The sequence below is a fragment of the Chenopodium album genome, chromosome 8 (genome assembly GCF_948465745.1).
Source record: "Chenopodium album chromosome 8, dcCheAlbu1.1, whole genome shotgun sequence".
In the NCBI taxonomy this organism is placed as follows: domain Eukaryota; kingdom Viridiplantae; phylum Streptophyta; class Magnoliopsida; order Caryophyllales; family Amaranthaceae; genus Chenopodium; species Chenopodium album.
In genome coordinates, this window is record NC_137841.1 from 22,748,256 (window position 1) to 22,766,681 (window position 18,426).

Consider the following 18,426-nt stretch of genomic DNA (forward strand, 5'->3'; position numbering starts at 1 on the left):
ATCGACTTAGCTTAAGTTTTTCACCCTCTCTTCTGACACTCACTTCCAACGTTCACTCTTTTCTTACACTAAACTAGAAACCCTTCTCCTTTTTTCTTGGGATTTTCCTCTTCAAATTATCAAATGAATCAAAACCCAGATTTTATTTGCTTCCAATTTTTGTTATTACCCAAGAATTTACTTCCTCTGAAATAATACCCAACTCAAATCTTTTCTGATTTTTCAAACCCTTTTCTGGGTATCCTCTGTTCCTCCCGTTAGAGCCAAGAATTTCATTCTGATCTTTCTGAAAAATTAATCACTTTGTTTAATTTTTCTGAGTTATTTTTGATTCCAAGAACTTCAAAAATGAAGAAGAAAGATATCAAAAAGAAGTCTTTACAGAAAATCAGTGCAAAAGAAGGGTCTGTCAGAGATCAACTTCTACCCTTAGATTCATCAAAAAATTCAGAAAATGTACACAAAATTCAACTGGGTATTGGAAAAAATCATCATTTGAGTAGTAAATTGCGAGAATTTTCCATAAAATCTTCGTGGGTATCCTCTGAAATGTACAACAATGGCAGAAAATTCGTCTGCAAATTATGTGGAAAAGGGTTTAAGTCTGCTAGAGCTGTGTTTGGGCATTTGAGATGTCATTCAAAGAGAAAATCTGAGGCTGAATTTGAGGATTGTTCTGTCAATGAGGGATTGTTGGAGCAAGAACTAATGAAGCAGCCGGAGACGCCTCGAAAGAAAAGATCAGGAAGAAGGTATACAGATAAAACTAATTGCTCTAATAGCACTTCTTGGTGTAGTTTGTATGGCTCAAATTCTGCTGTTACTGATGATGAAGAATTATTAGATATTGCTGCTTCTTTGTTGATGCTTTCTAAGGGTGGGTTTTATTCTGTTGATCATGTTTCTGATAATAATGATGCTTCAGTAAAAATAGAACCTAGATTGCCTATTAACTCTGTTAGTAATGGTGATAATGGTGATGATCATGTGGCCGAGTGCGCTGCTGCTGTTGATTTAGGGTCATATGTTGATGTTTTGAGAAGTGGGGGTGATTCTGTAAATGAGAACAGAAAAGAATTTCAGGGTTTTGATTGTGGGTTGTCTTTGAATCAGCCTGAGAATATTGAACATGGACCTGTTTCTGATGTTGAGATTCAATCTGATATGCTGCTGTATGATGCTGGAATTAAGGATGGGACTATTGGGGTTCTTGTGGATGGAACATTGTTTAGTAATTCGAATGCTATTACATGTGTTCCTGCTGCTGAAGAAACGAAGTATGAGTCTGTTGATGTTAGTGATCGAATGTATGATGAGTCGAATTTAAGAATTTGTGGTCCAACAAATCATGATCATGTTGGAAGTGGACCTAGTGTTCATAATGAGCAGGAATCTGTGTTGTTTGATGCCAAAATCAGTGATGATACTAGAGGGGTTTTGGAAGCAGATACAATGGTTGATAAATTGAGTCCAAATTGCAGTGATCCTGTGATTGGAGAAAAGAAGCATGAGGATGTAGGAGTTGCTGATCAAACACCTGATAAATGTAATTCAAGAGCTAGTGAATCAGCAATGGAAAATTCTTCCTCCGAAAAGTGCCAGAAGCATATCTGCAGTATCTGCAGCAAGAGTTTCCTGTCATATCAGTCTTTGGGAGGCCATCGTTTGCACTGTCAGAGGCTTTGTCGTTTGGAAAACCAAGCACACATGAATGCAAACACCAGTACTGACATTACGCTTGGTGAGAAAGATGGTGTCGAAGATGGGGATAACAAAATGAAGAAGAGATGGAACCACGACAATGATAAGAAGAAGAGATGGAAGAAGCACAAATGTCTGATGTGTGACAAAGATTTTCGTTCAGGCCAAGCTTTGGGTGGACATATGAGGGCTCATTATCAGAGCAAAGATCAGGCCAGCGAGGCAGCAAATGTGGCTTGTGACAAAGAAAACTTGGCAGATATCGAAGAAGATAGAAAAGAAGAGAATGATGCCTACGATGATAAAATCCTAGCAGCAGTCAGAGATCTAAGAAAGCAAGAGAATGATGTTTGCTCCAACAAAATTCAGCAGTCATTAAAGGAAAGACAAATGATCATCGTGCCCCAAGGCAACATACCCTTGATGGTCTAGTTTTAGCATAATTGTGAGACTGATTTCTACCAACATTGTTTTTGTAAAGATAGGAGGAGGCGAAACACTGCTAGTTGCTTAGGTTCTGACTGTTTTAGTGGAACACTTCGTTCTAAATTGTCTCCTTTTTGTCTCGTTATAGTCTTGCTGTTCTGATTAGCAATTCAAATTTATCCAAAATTGAGAAACTATATTGGTGAATTCTTCTCGTTTGTAGTTAAATGTTGCTGTAACATCTGGTTGACGGCTATGTGATGTAGTTTGATGAGCTAGACTCTTAAATGAAAGTTTTCTGTTTATTAGTTACCTGATGAACTTTTTTGGTTATTGCATTTTATTGGTCCTGCAATTTCTTGTGTATCTACAGTATTTGTACCTTTTTTTTTTTGACAGAGGGCAAAAGAAATCAAAAGTGATTTCCTGCAAGACCTTTGCTTCTTTAGTAATTAAAGCTTGCAAATATTTCGGATACAGTTAACAGTTATAACAGTGGAATTTGGAGTGTGACTACCAATTAAGGTCCAGGCATTTCTGCAAAGAGTAGGAGGCTGATCACTTCCATCTAGCATTGCAGCCATCTGGTTTGGTGTTGGCAGTTAGGTGCAGCGTTCGTTCCATTCTGAATAGCCCAATCTCAGCCGTGTTTAATACTTTTCAGAATAGCCTGGAGATTGCTCGGTGCATTTAGCATTAGCTTTTTTGAAACCGTGTTATTTCCTTCTTCCCGTGCTTCAATTCCTTCATTCACTGGAAGAAATCAAACTGATGGTGCTACCTAGGTTTGGTGAAACAATGATATGAATGATATTGGTCTTGTGATTAGAAATTGTAGCTTCGAAACTAGAATCTGCTTCAAGATATTCTAGTTGAGCATTTCTGCGCGAGTTCAGATGATTAACATGTATAACAGTAGTAGTCCTCGGCCAAATTAATGAAATTTTAGTGTTACCTTGAGTTTTGTTGAAAATCTGTTATATGTGTGCCTCGAATGCTCCATGTTGATATATGCTTTAGTATTATGGTGTTTGGAGCTTTAAGCAAAGAAGCATGGAAAGGGCTGACTTAAAATGAGCATATCTCAAGATCTAGAAGTGATATTGAGATGATTCAAGTTGGAGGTGATAGCTATTCTCAAGAGCTTTCCAACGACTGGTCATAAGCTTGATTTGGTTAAGAATCGAGGGAGTTATGACTGTTTAAAAAAGTGTTGTCCGCGCAGGGGGAGTTCGACCGAACCATTTAATAGGTTCGGTCGAACCTTTTGGCAGAACTGTTGCCCTTTTGATTTCTAGAGTAGGTTCGGTCGAACCTATGGAGGTGTGACCGAACCACACTAAGTTCGACCGAACTCTGGGTAGGTTCGGTCGAACCTTCGAGCCCCTGTTCCAGCGCTGCGATTTCTTCTTATTTTGCTCGGGATGTAATCTTAACCGTCGATTCATCTTGCACTATATATACTCTTGTTTTTCATTTTAGAGAGTATGAGAGAGAAACACAAGTGAGACTTAGACCTTAAATTAGCTCACCAAGAACACCATCTTTCTCCATTGTAATTCTTCCTCCATTGAAGAGTAATACAAGCTCCAATCTCCCCAAAAGTGGATGTAGCTCATTTTGAGTGAACCACTATAAATCTTTTGTGTTTTATTTTGTTCATTTTTAATTGCTTTCTCATTTAGCTTTGCATTGTTCCTCAATCAAATTCAAAGTCCCAAAAAAGGTTCTATTTCATAACAATTGGTATCAAGAGCTTAGGTTGTTTTTGGGGTTGATTGTTTGATTTCTTGTTTTGAGTATTGAGTACTCATGCCAACAATGAAGCTAGACATTGAGAAGTTTGATAGGTCAATTAATTTTGGCCTTTGGAAATTAAAGATGAAAGCTATTTTGATACAAAATGGTGTGCACAAGGCCCTTGATGGGAAAGAAGAAAAACCGTTAACCATGACGGAAGAAAAGTGGGAAGAGATTGACTTGAAGGCTTTGTCCGCTATACAACTTTGTCTCTCGAACGAAGTATTGAGGGAAGTTGCCAATGAAACTACCGCGGAGGAGCTATGGACAAAGTTGGAGTCTCTTTACATGGCAAAGAGTGTCACCAACCGTCTACTACTCAAGAGTAGACTCTATGATCTCCGCCTTGAGGAAGGTAATTCACTTAAGTCTCATTTAGATGAATTTTTCTCGATTGTCATGGATCTTCAAAATATTGATGTGACATTGGATGATGAAGATCTTGCAATTTACTTGTTATGTTCATTACCACCTTCTTACAAGCATTTTCGTGAAACTATCTTGTATGGTAGAGATGACTTGAGTATAGATGATGTTAGAGATGCTTTGACCCAAAGGGACTTAATTGATAATCAATTAATTTCTAAATCATCTAATAACTCCAATGATGGTTTGTTTGTGAGAGGTAGAACCTTTGAAAAGGGTTCTACTAGTAATGGTAATGGGGGGAAGAATAAGGGTCGGTCTAAGTCAAAGAAACCGAATCCTAATCGTAACAAGACTTGCAATTATTGTCGCATTAAGGGCCACATTAAAACGGAATGTTGGAAGTGGCAAAAGAAACAATTGGGAAATGGTGATGCTAAGAACACAAAGGGCAAAGACTCTCAAACTACCGCCGAGGCTAGTTATGTTGACACCGATAGTGATAGTGGTGCATTGGTTGCCACTCATGGGAAATTCAAGGGAAAGGATGAATGGATTTTAGATTCGGGTTGCTCTTTTCATATGACCCCCAACAAGGATCTCTTTAGCTCTTATGAGGAGTATAATGGAGGTAATGTCACAATGGGAAACAATGCTACTTGCAAAGTGATTGGAATTGGGACGGTCGCCATCAAAATGTTTGACGGTGTTGTGAGAACCTTAACTAAAGTTCGTCATGTTCCGGAGCTCAAGAAGAATTTGATATCTCTTGGCACCCTTGACACTAATGGGTGCAAGTACATAGCGGAAGGTGGAGTTTTGAAGATTGTCAAAGGTGCTCTTGTGTTGATGAAAGGTTCAAAAGTGGGTAGCTTGTATACATTACAAGGATCCACCATGGTTGGCTCGGCAAATGTTTCCACGGGTACTATGAGTGATAGTGAGACCAAGTTATGGCATTCGAGACTTGGCCATATGGGGGAACACGGTATGTCGGAGCTTTGTAAGCAAGGTCGTTTTGGAAGCTTGAAGCTTGGGAACCTTGGCTTTTGTGAGCATTGTGTGTATGGTAAACATAAGCGGGTTAGCTTCAAACCCGCAATTCACAACACCAAAGGGATTCTTGACTACATCCATTCGGATTTGTGGGGTCCTTCTAAAGTCCCTTCTATTGGTGGTTGCAATTATTTGCTCACTATGGTTGATGATTTTTCTAGGAAAGTTTGGTCATTCTTCATCAAGCATAAAGATGATGTATTTGATGTTTTCCTTGATTGGAAGACCATGATTGAGAAGAAGACCGAGAAAAGAATCAAGACCTTGAGGACCGATAATGGTCTAGAGTTTGTTGAAAAGAAGTTCACAAAGTATTGTTCCAAGAATGGCATTGTGCGACATCGAACTTGTGTGGGTAGACCTCAACAAAATGGGGTTGCGGAGAGGATGAATAGAACTCTCCTAGAGAGAGCAAGGTGTATGCTCTCACAAGCAAATATGGGGAAATCTTTTTGGGCGGAAGCCGTGTCAACGGCTTGTTACTTGGTGAATCGCTCTCCTCACTCGGCCCTTAACTTCAAGTCACCACAAGAGGTATGGTACGGAAAACCCGTTGATTATTCTACTTTGAAAGTATTTGGTTGTCCGGCTTTTATTCATGTAAATGATGGTAAACTTGAACCTAGAGCTAAAAAATGTATTTTTATAGGCTATGGTTTAGGTGTTAAGGGTTATAGAGTATGGTGTACCCAATCTAGAAGAGTTATAACTTCTAGAGATGTAGTCTTTGATGAAACATGTATGATTGCTCCCGAAAAGGAGATTTCTATATGTAATGATGATGTAGGTACACACCATGATACTGAGGAGGAGGTGGAGCTTGATGATGAGCATCCACATCATGAAGATGGTCCCTCTCCAAGGAGACCTCGTGAAGCAACACCCCAAACCCAAAAGAAGTCCATTGCCGAAGAGAGAGCAAAAAGACAAATCAAGCCTCCAAGTAGATACATCGAGGAGTGTGATTATGTCCAATATGCTCTCACCGTTGCAAGTCAAGTTGAGACCAACAATGATGATCCATGCTCCTTTAAAGAAGCAATGTCTCAATCCGATGCCGGTAAGTGGTTAATATCCATGAAGCAAGAGATGGAATCTTTGAGTAAGAACAATACTTGGGAGCTATGTTGTGCACCAAAAGGCAAGAGAATTGTTGGGTGCAAGTGGGTGTATAAGAAGAAAGAAGGTACACCGGAATCGGGCGGTCCTATCTACAAGGCAAGAGTTGTTGCAAAGGGTTTCACGCAAATTGAAGGCATTGACTTTCATGAAGTTTTCTCACCGGTTGTGAAACACTCATCCATAAGGGTGTTGCTTGCCTTGGTAGCTATTGAAGACTTGGAGCTACACCAACTTGATGTGAAGACCGCATTTCTCCATGGTGAATTGGAGGAAGAGATCTACATGAGACAACCGGAAGGGTTTGAGGTGGTTGGAAAGGAAGATCATGTATGCCGTCTTGTGAAGTCCTTGTATGGTTTGAAGCAATCTCCAAGGCAATGGTACAAACGATTTGATTCGTTCATGTTGGCACATGAGTTCACAAGGAGTTCATTTGATAGTTGTGTTTACTTCAAAGAACTTGAAGGTGGTTCCTTTATCTACTTACTCTTATATGTAGATGATATGTTGGTGGCTTGCAAGAATATGATTGAGGTTAACAACTTGAAAAGGTTGTTAAGTAGTGAGTTTGATATGAAAGATCTCGGTGAAGCCAAGAAGATTCTTGGTATGGAGATCATTCGTGATAGGAGTGCGGATGTATTGTATCTTAGTCAAAGAAGATACATAGAGAAGGTGCTTGAGCGTTTCTCCATGATGCATGCAAAACCCGTGTCCACTCCATTGGGTTCTCACTTTAAGCTCTCAAAAGAGCTTTGTCTTCAATCCAAAGAAGAAGAGAAAGATATGGCTCACATTCCGTACACAAGTGCGGTTGGAAGTGTGATGTATGCCATGGTATGTTCAAGACCGGATATAGCTCATGCGGTGAGCATGGTGAGCCGGTATATGTCAAGACCGGGAAAGGTCCATTGGGAAGCCGTGAAGTGGTTGTTGAGGTACTTGAAAGGAATCTCAAACGTTTGCCTTGAATTTGGAAGGGATGCAAACGGACTTTTTGGCTATTGTGATTCGGATTATGGAGGAGACTTGGATGATCGGAAATCTACATCCGGTTATGTTTTTACTTTGGGTGGTACGGCCGTGAGTTGGCAATCTTCGCTACAAGATGTTGTAGCTCTTTCAACTACGGAAGCCGAGTTCATGGCCATTACCGATGCATTCAAGGAAGCAAAGTGGCTTAAGGGTGTAGTGGGTGAGTTTAGTTCATATTCAAGCTTGGTGTCCGTTTTTGGTGATAGCCAAAGTGCAATTCACTTAGCCAAGAACCAAAACACATTTTATAAACGAACCAAGCACATTGATGTTAAGTACAACTTCGTTTGAGATGTGATTGCAAAGAAAGAGTTACTCTTGAAAAAGATTGGTACCGAGGAGAATCCCGCGGACATGTTGACAAAATCTTTGCCTACAACTAAGTTCACTTTGTGCGTGGACTTAGTTGGTCTCTCTTTATGTTCGATGTAAGCCCTTAAAGGGCTTGTTTGGGGATGGAGCTTCATTGTTGATGATTAATAGTTAAGAGGAAGTGTGGAGGATTGCGAGTCAAGGTGGAGAATTGTTATATGTGTGCCTCGAATGCTCCATGTTGATATATGCTTTAGTATTATGGTGTTTGGAGCTTTAAGCAAAGAAGCATGGAAAGGGCTGACTTAAAATGAGCATATCTCAAGATCTAGAAGTGATATTGAGATGATTCAAGTTGGAGGTGATAGCTATTCTCAAGAGCTTTCCAACGACTGGTCATAAGCTTGATTTGGTTAAGAATCGAGGGAGTTATGACTGTTTAAAGAAGTGTTGTTCGCGCAGGGGGAGTTCGACCGAACCATTTAATAGGTTCGGTCGAACCTTTTGGCAGAACTGATGCCCTTTTGATTTCTAGAGTAGGTTCGGTCGAACCTATGGAGGTGTGACCGAACCACACTAAGTTCAACCGAACTCTGGGTAGGTTCGGTCGAACCTTCGAGCCCCTGTTCCAGCGCTGCGATTTCTTCTTATTTTGCTCGGGATGTAATCTTAACCGTCGATTCATCTTGCACTATATATACTCTTGTTTTTCATTTTAGAGAGTATGAGAGAGAAACACAAGTGAGACTTAGACCTTAAATTAGCTCACAAAGAACACCATCTTTCTCCATTGTAATTCTACCTCCATTGAAGAGTAATACAAGCTCCAATCTCCCCAAAAGTGGATGTAGCTCATTTTGAGTGAACCACTATAAATCTTGTGTGTTTTATTTTGTTCATTTTTAATTGCTTTCTCATTTAGCTTTGCATTGTTCCTCAATCAAATTCAAAGTCCCAAAAAAGGTTCTATTTCATAACAAAATCTTTCTGATACTAATACACCAAATTGCTTAAAGATTAGTCCTTGTCAAAATTTTCCTTTTTTTTGTTTATGACTATATGTTTTTATGGTGTTTAGAGAGCCACAACGGCGGGGGTGAGAATCGATCCCAGGATCTCCTGAAATCGGGAGGGAAGCTCTAACCACTTGAGCTATCCCTCACTCTCTGTTTATGACTATATGTACGTAATGCATTTGGTACTCGACGAAAGAGTATTTGTTACCATATTAATGGCTTCATGAGTACTAATCAAGCTAAGATTAAATAAAGTGTATTGTACTAACTAAAAGTATAAAACTTCCTCCATAATCTATAAGTCCTCCATTAGTATTTTCTGTACTATTCACTTGACTTACTTTGACTAATGTTGCCTTGTGAATAATTACATATGCACCGTATCAAACAATTCTATAAAAACCATCAAATTTACAATCAACAATAATAAATAATGTAGGTACTAAGTAATGTAAATTGGTTATCACCTTAACCATGAAAATCAATAATAAAAACCCATCAAAACAAATATACCAAATGTCAGTGATTTTTACTTTCTTCCTCCTTCACTTAAGCACATCATCATGATCTCTTTATGAACAAAAATAACCCTAATTTTTTTTTAAAATAGAAATACTCTAATTTACTAATACTAATATATCAATAAAAACACATGAGGCTAAGTTTATGTCCGAAACAACTTATAAATTTATAAATTAAGTAGTTATCAGATGACAAAAGCTAACGAGCGCCCTCGAGGCATTAGATAATAATAGAAGCAAAATTAGTGATGTAAAATTAACATTAACTCCATCGATCAACGTGTAATGTTGTCATACATTACTAAATTACGAGTAGTAATCTGTACTATTTTAATACAGAGTAATAATTTAGGATTTCATTAAGACAAGGATTTCAATTACTTATTACGAGTACATATTTACCCCTAATTTGATTGCGGAATTACCAATATATCCCTTAATACACCAACTACTCGTATCAGTTATATCCTATATATAAAGTGAAATGACCTCTTGGGTGATAAATTTCACTATCCCCAAATTATCCTTCTCAAGTTGTACAATTACCAAAAAAAGAAAAAAAAAAAAAAAAAAAAACCCTATCATAGCTAATCGATTTTCTTGTATTTCCACTTTTGTTGTGGCAGACAAATAGTAGTATTGAGAATTGAGAAAGATGTTAATATTCCGGAGTCTGCTGCATCCTTTACCTCTTCCTACTCCGCTCTTTTTTGCTCGCCAAAACCCCTTCAACTTGTCATTTCCCTGTTTGTGGATAAGAAAACAATCTCAGGCATTCTCACTTGAAGGTAGAACACTATCATCATCGTCTTCAACCAATGTTTCCTCTGATTTTGTCCCCAATCTTTCTGGTAAAACTTCTACTTTCTTTCCTCCCTTTCGATTTATCAGTTATTTGTTCAACATTAATGCACTTTTATTTTGTTTTGTTTGTTGTTTCGTCTTATATTGTTGTACTTTTGATTTTTGGAACTGGGTGTTTCGGGTAATCATAGTCTGTTATGTGTTTGTGAAATACTTAATCCGTTCTTTTTTAATTGCACTGGAATTTTGCACTATTTATACATACTCATTTGACCCTCTTTTGTGATTTATACATTAATTATATAATAGTCACTTGAAATCTTGTTATTTGTTAATTCGTCTCAATTTATACCTTCTAAATACTCGTATCATTTTTCTTACAGAACTTTTTATTACTTTAATTAACATATATTTATTACTTTAATTAACATATAATCAGAGATATTAATCATACAAAATGTTTATTGGTAAGTATGAAATTTCCAATGTGACAATTTAAAAAAAAAAAAATCGAGGAATTATTATCTATGGAGTATTTATTTCTTGCAATAGTATGATTGGTTTTAGTTGTATTGTTTTAGAGTGTTCTTGAGATTGAGACTAATAATTACACTGATAATTTTATTTTTAATGAGTCACAATGATCTATGGTATAGATGAGATTTGATCTCAGATACGGCCCCCAAGACTTTACCAACTAAACTAGATGACATCCATAGGAGTGAATGGATTGTAAACACCAAACTTATAAACTTTTTGCTCCATGTTGCAGAAGTCAAATTTTCATTAAAACTTCATTAGGCTATTCTAATGGTTCAGGGGCTGTCTAACTGTCTATTTGTCTATTCGTCTAATTTAAGTTGTATCTACCGTTACTAAGATTTTGTTTATTTTCAAACATGCTCTCTTTTGAGGCCTTGCTTATGTGTTTTGGGTGGAGTTCTGATGCTATAAGCAAATTATATTCAAAACTTTGCCAACTTTAAATTAAACTCAGTGTAAGTTGATTTGTACTTCGTAATATGTTTGAATAAAAGAGGCTTACAATGGCTAATCAGCAATTGGAACTAAGAAAAATGTAGAGGATATAACTTGATGGCTTAGTATCTTGAAAAAATTTGTGAGAACATGTCAAAGCCAAGTAATAGATGTCGTGATTAGTCTCACAAAAAGAAATAAAGAATTGATACCCTTTAGGTAACATTCCTTGTATCCCCGATAGAATTTTCACATGTTGGGAACACTAAAATGTTAGCTTTAAATGTTAACGTCCTTACTTTTTTGAACACTTGAAATACAATCTGGCAGGAGAATTCTATACTAATATGGGATTGGTATGAGGTTCCATACCGAGCTATTCTAGTTTAGTGAACCAAACGGCCCCATATACTATTAAGAGAACAAATTTGATAACCATAATGAGACATGTCAATTTGATTTTTTAAAAATTTTAATGGAAATGAGCATTATAAGTGTGTTAACACTTTTACAAGATGATGAGCTACCGTTAGTCATAGACACAAGTTAAAGTTATTGCTAGTAGAGAACTTTGGATTAATGTTGTTATTTCTTCCTTGATTTTCTTGACTCTTTCGATCTTCCCTAGTCCCCACAATGTCATATATTTCCCTTGATCTTGCGTCATATGCTATTTATGTTGAATGATTCCTTGCAGAGTTAGATGATGTATTCAATGATTCAATAAAAAATGTCATATATTTATGTATTCAATGATTCCTTGCAGAGTTAGATGATGTTTTGAAGGGCTATATGTTTGGCCAGAAAAAGGCAACTGAAGTTGCTCATTTGTAGGTATTTGACCTAAGTTCTGTTACCCATGCTTCTACACCTATGCCAAAGACAATTTTGATTTTTACAACCTCCAAAAAACGACTTATTTGCTTTTACAACCTACATAAAAAAAGGTTTTATTTTACCACCTCATTAAAAAATGAAAGTTGACTTTTACCACCAATCACCTCCAACTAACGGATTCCGTTTATAAATCCGTTAGTGGGGCCTACCATATACACATGTTACCATATTATTGGTAAAAAAAGAAACCCAGCCACCAACCGACATCTAGCCACCGCCGAGTCGACTACCAGCCCCACCACCGAACCGGCTACCAACCCCACCACCAACTCGCAACACAACAGCAACCGCCCACCGCACAGCCACAACCACCACACAACGCACACAAACACCGCACAGCCACCGTACCCACAACGCACTAGCCACCACACCCACAATGCACCAGCCACCGCACCGCATAAAAAACACCCATAAAGCCCCCTCCTACCGGATTCTGACCACTCATAAAACCCTAGCCACCACCAAATTTTGCACTCTCCTAAACCCTAACCACCACCAAATTTTGCACTCTCCTAAACCTTAACCACCACCTAATTCCGACCTCCTCCTTAGCCAACACCAAATTCCGATCGTCCCTAGCCCCACTCGAAATATTAACCAACCGAGGTGAGTTGATTCTGCTGCCGGCTGGTTGACATGGAAGATCGGGGGAGATGAAGAGGAAACATCAAAAAGGTGGGCCCTACTAACGGATTCATGGACGGAATCCGTTAGTTGGTGGTGAAATCCAATTTTTGGAAATTTTATTGGTGGTAAAATAATTTTTATTATTATTATTATTATTATTATTAATTTTTTTTTATTAATTTTTTTTTATGTAGGTAGTAAAAGCAAAAAAGTCGTTTTTGAAGGTGGTAAAAATTAAAATTTCCTAAAAAATACTTCCTCCGTTCTGTTAATATTGCAACAAGGAGGAAATTACGCATCCCGAAACACCTTTTATATGCTAAATATCTATTATTGTGTAAAAGTAAAAATTATAAAAAGTTGATATTGTGAAAGTATTATATGAGACGAATCCAACAAGATCCCACTTGACTATATTTTGCTTAACGTATAACTCAAATTATATGGTCAAACAAGAGTGATGAATAGTGCAAAAAGTCCATTGTTGCAATATTAATGGAACGGAGGAAGTATATAATATTTTTCATCACTTCTGAAATGTATATCGTGTAAGCTTTCAAATATCAATTTTAGGCTATTATTTCATTAGTGAACTTTGGGACCTCTTATTGAGAGTGTGTGTGCTTTCATTTTTTTGCTGAACTATGACCATTTACATTTTTCATGTGCTAATATATCATCTTAAAATAGGATATGGAAACTCGTGGTTCAAAAGGGTGATTCTGTTGTTGATGCTACTTGTGGTAATGGCAATGATACCCTGGCATTGGCCAAGTTGGTGGTAGATGATGAAGCTAAAGGGTGCGTATATGGGATGGATATTCAGGAAGATGCTGTACAGAATACTTCATCCTTACTTGACCAATCACTTGATCCAAACCAGGTATGATTACATTGCTTTGGTTGCTTTCATTTGCTCTTTTCTTGTTGATTGCAAACTATAAGCACCTCCTCATTAGTGCAGTTGTCTACAATTTAAACTCTTATCTTGGGTAGTGCTAGCTGTCATTAGAGAAAATCATTATATTTCTTTTAATTTTCTCTCTATACTCATTTTATTTGTAGTTTGAACTTGTATCAGCTGTTTGATAGGAAACTAAACCTACTTTTTTCCTTGTCATTGGTTTGATATAGATTGTGTTCATCTGATTTACACACAGCAAAGTTCTAGTCTTTGATTCTAATTATGTCCAGTAGAAAGCCAGAAAGAAGCTTGTCATTAATGCAAATGAAGCTTGTCATTAATCCAATTTATATAGTGCTTATTAAGTGTTGGTTTAGTTTATGTATGTGCCTTTCATGTTTGCTTCTGCTTCAAATGCATTATTAAATGCTGTTCAATTATCACGAGAACTGCTATAGCATTGTGATATTCACTCAATCCTTTATGCAGAGAAGATATGTGAAGCTATTTTCAACTTGTCACAGTAGAATGGTGGATGTGCTTCCTAAGAATATCTCTGTGAGGTAGTCTCTGCAGACAGTATGCATTTATGTGTTGTATTAGTCAAAATCGATGTTCAAATATTGAAACTATATATTCAGCTCTCCATCTCGTACCTATATTAATAATTAACTACCATTTATGTTACCGTGATATTTTTGTATTACTAGCCATATCAATTAATGTAATACTTTGTGCATGTTAAAAATGGCCTGGCTGGCATATTGTTAAAATTATCATCTTCTTTTCTTTTCTTTTTTCACTTTTTTTTTTTTTTTCTTTTTTCTTTTTTCTTTTTATTATTATTATTGTTTATTTCTTTTTTTTTAATAAAATTGCCAATGAAGATTGGAGCTCTTACTAAACAATGCTTGAATGGCTTTGTACTTTACTTTAGGCTTGTTGCATTCAATTTGGGCTACCTTCCTGGAGGTGACAAGGGATTAATCACAAATTCAGCCACAACCTTGCTAGCACTCAAGGCAGCAAAGGAATTATTACTTCCTGGAGGAATTATTAGTGTTGTTGCTTATGTTGGACACCCTGGTGGAAGGTAATGCTTCTATTAGTAATTTTAACTTTTTAAGTGATATAGAGGGTGGAAAATGGAGCAACCTATGGCAATTCTAAGTGTTTTTGTTGAACTACTACGAACACTTAATATTTTTATGATGTTGTTTCAAAGTGCCTCTTCAGAAACCTTTTTGTTATTTGTCAACCCGTTGCCATTCTAAATTAAAATAATTTGTATTTATTTTATCTTATACGGAGTACGTATATATGTAGTATCTGGTTAGATTCAACCCAATCCAAACTCAATCCAAATGGCCCTTTTGCCACCTCTAGATTTAGCTCTTTTCACTTTACGCTTGGAAATCTCCATCTTATCACGGAATGTCACTAGTACAGCAAATTGCTAGTTTCATTTTGGTTGCCATTTGAGATGCTACCCCACTGGCTCATTTACTTGTCTCAGCTTTCGGACTAGGGTCGTCCTCTCGGTCATTGCAAGAGTAAGTCTATATCTGTCCAACACTTACCTTGCTCATATGCTTTTGAGAAGCTATAGACCATAATTATCTACTCTCTTCATCTATTGCCTTCCATGTGCTGCATATCCAAATCACCCACCATTGGATTTTCCTGTACCGTTATTATTAATAAAAGCATTTGATTTGAGTCTACCTTCTCGGTTTTGTATTCATTCAGAGTAATTGAAAGCATTTGATCTGCATCTGCATTCAAATATTTCTGCTGAAGATAACACTACAATTCGCAAAGCTTTGTTCCATAATAAACCGTGAAGTATTAACGTCCATGTCAAGTATCGATTAGTTGACCCAAGTATAGAATGTAGCCTCAGCCATATTGTGAAATGGTTTGTACTTATTTGTTCCAAAAATAACTACCAAATGTCAATTTCCAATAATGTTAATTATTTGACCCAAGTACTTGAGCAATGAAGAATCAAAACAACATAGACTCTGCGCTTGATTGTTTGTTCAATACTTGTAACTACTATAGATGTCGCCGAGTCCCTTTCCTTTTCGCTTTTTAAAGCTTCCTAACCATCAGTATCGATGCCTAGTTTCTTTACTATACAATTACACTTCATCTGTTTTTGCTAATATATTCATCAATGGAAACCATTTTGCCTCTTCAAAGTTACTTTCGACAGATTAGTATACATTTACAAATACATGTAATCTCATATTATTGTTTTTTTTCCTCTTCTATTCAGGGAAGAATATGAAATTGTCCGCTCGTTTGCAGCTGAGTTACCAGCAGATAAATGGGTCTGCAGCCACATTCAGATGTTGAACAAACCACTTGCACCGGTTCTTGTATTTTTGTTCAAGAGATGAAAAATAATTATTGTTAGTTAAGACTTTTTATTTAACTAGTCGGGTGCACCTCGCGTGCGCACCATGTTGTTAATCAAACCTTAGGTGCTAATTGAAAGTTATTTTAAAATATATTTGGATTATATAGTAATTACACAAATGTTATAAATAAACTTTAAATCAACAATACACACTTCTAACTAATCAATATTCTTAAAAACTTGTCCCTTATATAGAAAACCAAAAATTCAACATATCAATATTCTTAAAAACTTTCAATTCATATTTATTTCACTTAGCCCAATATGTTGGGCTTATTCTTCTAATAGCACAAATATATTAAAAATCAGCACTCAATTGTAATGTTACATCAAATACTATAGGATTTCCATGGTTATAATTTACAATAGCCCCTTCATTCATTTGGATTTCATAATAGGCAATCACAGCAGCAACTCCATTCTTAATAAAACATTGGATAAGTTAGTCATCGCGTCTCTTAATTTTCAGTTGAGCATCAAATCGAGTATCGTAAAGCTGCACAATAACATCGGTTGATTTTGGAAATGAACCAAAGTGTGCTTTAGCAAAATCCAATGGAACATTCTGCATCAATTCAAATATTAATTATCATTATAATGAAAAAACACTAATTCATAATAAACATTCACTATATAAATCAGATTAAAAAAAGAACCATACAATAATTCCTTCTGAATGATATGCCTTAGAAAACACAAATTTAATATACGTTCCTTCCCATTCCGTTGTAATGTCATTCAACCAAGCATGCGTTTCAGCCACTATTTCTCGAGACCCTCTCTGAAAAGGCCTACGTCCACGCCTTCCAGAACTGCTACCACCTCTATTCACCATTTTGAACCAGCTATTTATGTATAAAATCATAACTGCTCCTTGGTATATATATACACAAAAAGTTCAAACACAAGTAAAAAAATGCACTTAATGTCATTAAAAATTCCAACTTTTTTCATTGACTTTAAATGTAAATATAAATTACTCATAACTAAGCTCTTTGACTAATGGTGTTAATCAAATCGAGAATGCTAATTAGGAAGCACTAAATATATATTTGGATTATGTATTATTATATTGTGTTTGAAAGTTGCAAGATATGTATTTAGAAGAAGTTGTATTCACTTAGTCTTATCTAAATGACTTTAAATGATATGTATTTGAACACATAATAGTAAGTGATAACAATCCATGCATAGATTGTAATCACTTAGTCTTATCTAAATCATCAGGAACATTACCTTCCTTGTATGCATAGATTTTTACTTTTGTTTATAAAATTCAGTAGTAGAGTAATAGTAGTCACCAAGTATGAACAACTATTTTTCATGTAAATCTACGTAACATATTGAACAAATTTGTAGTATGCCAAGAGAAATATTAGTTAATGCTATATTTTTATAGATTATTATACCTCTTTTCTATATAATTGACTTGTCATTATGACTTGTAAGACTATTAGAAAAGAATATTGGATATTAGCTCTGCTTCAATTTCTGAAAACAGAATATCACTTAGGTCTTTTCTTGTCAATGGTATATTTAATTGTATTTAATGTTATATGAATTCCTAGTAATGTTAGAGTTTTATAAATAGAATTGTTTGTTATCTGTTATCATATAGAAATCAGCCACTAAATTTTTGTTACAAGCTAAGTGGAGACATATACATTAACTATCTATTTGTTCATTTGGATGGCTAATTTTGCACCCACGTTTACAATATGTTATGAAGGAAATCAAGAAGATAAGCTGGTATGGAATATACATTTTAAAGTTGCAATTGTTGTTATTATTGAAAAAATATATATGTATATGATTTATATTGTCTAATTTTTGTATGATTTTAGTTGCTCTTTAATTTGCTTACGCATTTCCATTTCAGTGCATTCCTGATGAATTAATACTTTTAACTTAAATCTAATTTTATTGTTTCTTTAGTGAAAATTAAATGTATTAAAATTGTGTGGGTCACCTTAAGTACATAGACTTATTTAGGGATTGATATTTTTTTATATTTAAAGCACTTTAAATGCACTATATTGCATATGTATGAATCTTGCTTAAATAATTGTAAAGTTATATTAGGTATGCCTTGATCTCATATTAAAGATAAAGGTTGAAAGTGACATATTAATTTTTTACAATCTATTTTTGACATAAAATCAACAACCTTTATTGAAGAAAAATTGACATTTTTTTTACACATACAAAAAAAGATTATTTTAAATGCACTTAAAAAAAGACTGAAAGTTAACTCAAAAGCAAAAGTGATGTCCAATTCCGTTACAGTGACTAATTTGTAAGAAATTAATGTTTTCATGTTGCTTTGTTAATCCTGATGAATAGTAATTTTGTAAGGAAATTAGATTAACAAAAAAATAAAGAATAATAATGACTTTTGATGTAGTATACAATGTTATAATAATTGCACTATTAAGA

General features: G+C 35.7%; 2 protein-coding genes across 2 annotated transcripts; both read left to right on the plus strand.

Moving 5' to 3' along the window:
* Positions 1-348: 348 nt before the first annotated feature.
* LOC145642825 (uncharacterized) lies at positions 349-2,133 on the plus strand. The gene has a single exon (XM_081693991.1). The coding sequence runs from the start codon at positions 349-351 to the stop codon at positions 2,131-2,133; it is 1,785 nt and encodes a 594-aa protein (XP_081550117.1).
* A 7,877-nt stretch (positions 2,134-10,010) lies between these two features.
* Positions 10,011-16,079, plus strand: LOC145642826 (tRNA (mnm(5)s(2)U34)-methyltransferase, chloroplastic-like). The gene is made up of 6 exons (XM_081693992.1): positions 10,011-10,206; positions 11,904-11,967; positions 13,352-13,544; positions 14,055-14,128; positions 14,503-14,658; positions 15,847-16,079. The coding sequence occupies exons 1-6, from the start codon at positions 10,011-10,013 to the stop codon at positions 15,968-15,970; spliced, it is 807 nt and encodes a 268-aa protein (XP_081550118.1). The 3' UTR covers positions 15,971-16,079.
* The last annotated feature ends 2,347 nt before the right edge of the window (positions 16,080-18,426 follow it).